The 473-nt window shown below is 44.6% G+C and overlaps 1 protein-coding gene across 1 annotated transcript in view; it reads left to right on the top strand.

The window, feature by feature from the left end:
• The window catches only part of LOC119589185, a gene marked incomplete at its 5' end in the record, with an annotated part of 121,836 nt that overhangs the window by 115,472 nt on the left and 5,891 nt on the right, over positions 1–473 (top strand). The window contains 2 exon segments of the mRNA XM_037937781.1: positions 59–244; positions 371–463. Of these exon segments, the coding sequence (XP_037793709.1) occupies positions 59–244; positions 371–463 (279 nt within the window).

The raw sequence follows: 473 nt of genomic DNA, 5'->3' as shown, positions 1-473 counted from the left end.
CATTCTTTTTACAAAAGCCATGTGTACAGCACCTTAAACCTTTTTTGCCCTTCTACAGCGCCCTCTGCTGAAACGCCTCTACTACATCCCCGACGCCCCCAAAGTACAGAGTCAAGGTACCACCTACGTGAACATCGAGGGATACCTGGAGAAGCTTCCGTCTGGGCGAAAGAAAGCCACCTTTTGGAACGCCTGGAAGCGACGTTACTTCGTGGCCAAAGAGGGAGTGCTTTATTACTACCAGGTTAGCGTTTGGGGATTTCCTTCATGTACTATAGATGCTATAGTATATATATTTTTTGCATTATTGCTGATGAATATCAAAGGAATATGTATTTCCATATGAAAATAATAATGCCGGTTCTTTCAGAATCCTCAAGCAGACAAACCCAGCATGAAGATGACTCTGATGGGAGGCAAAGTAGAGTGTATGGAACCCAACATGGTCGGCGTCGATGATGGGGTGAGTATAT

This window comes from Penaeus monodon, chromosome 25 (genome assembly GCF_015228065.2).
Source record: "Penaeus monodon isolate SGIC_2016 chromosome 25, NSTDA_Pmon_1, whole genome shotgun sequence".
NCBI classification, from domain to species: Eukaryota; Metazoa; Arthropoda; class Malacostraca; order Decapoda; family Penaeidae; genus Penaeus; species Penaeus monodon.
Note: the sequence above shows the minus strand (reverse complement) of the source record. Positions and strands in the feature narration are given on the sequence as shown.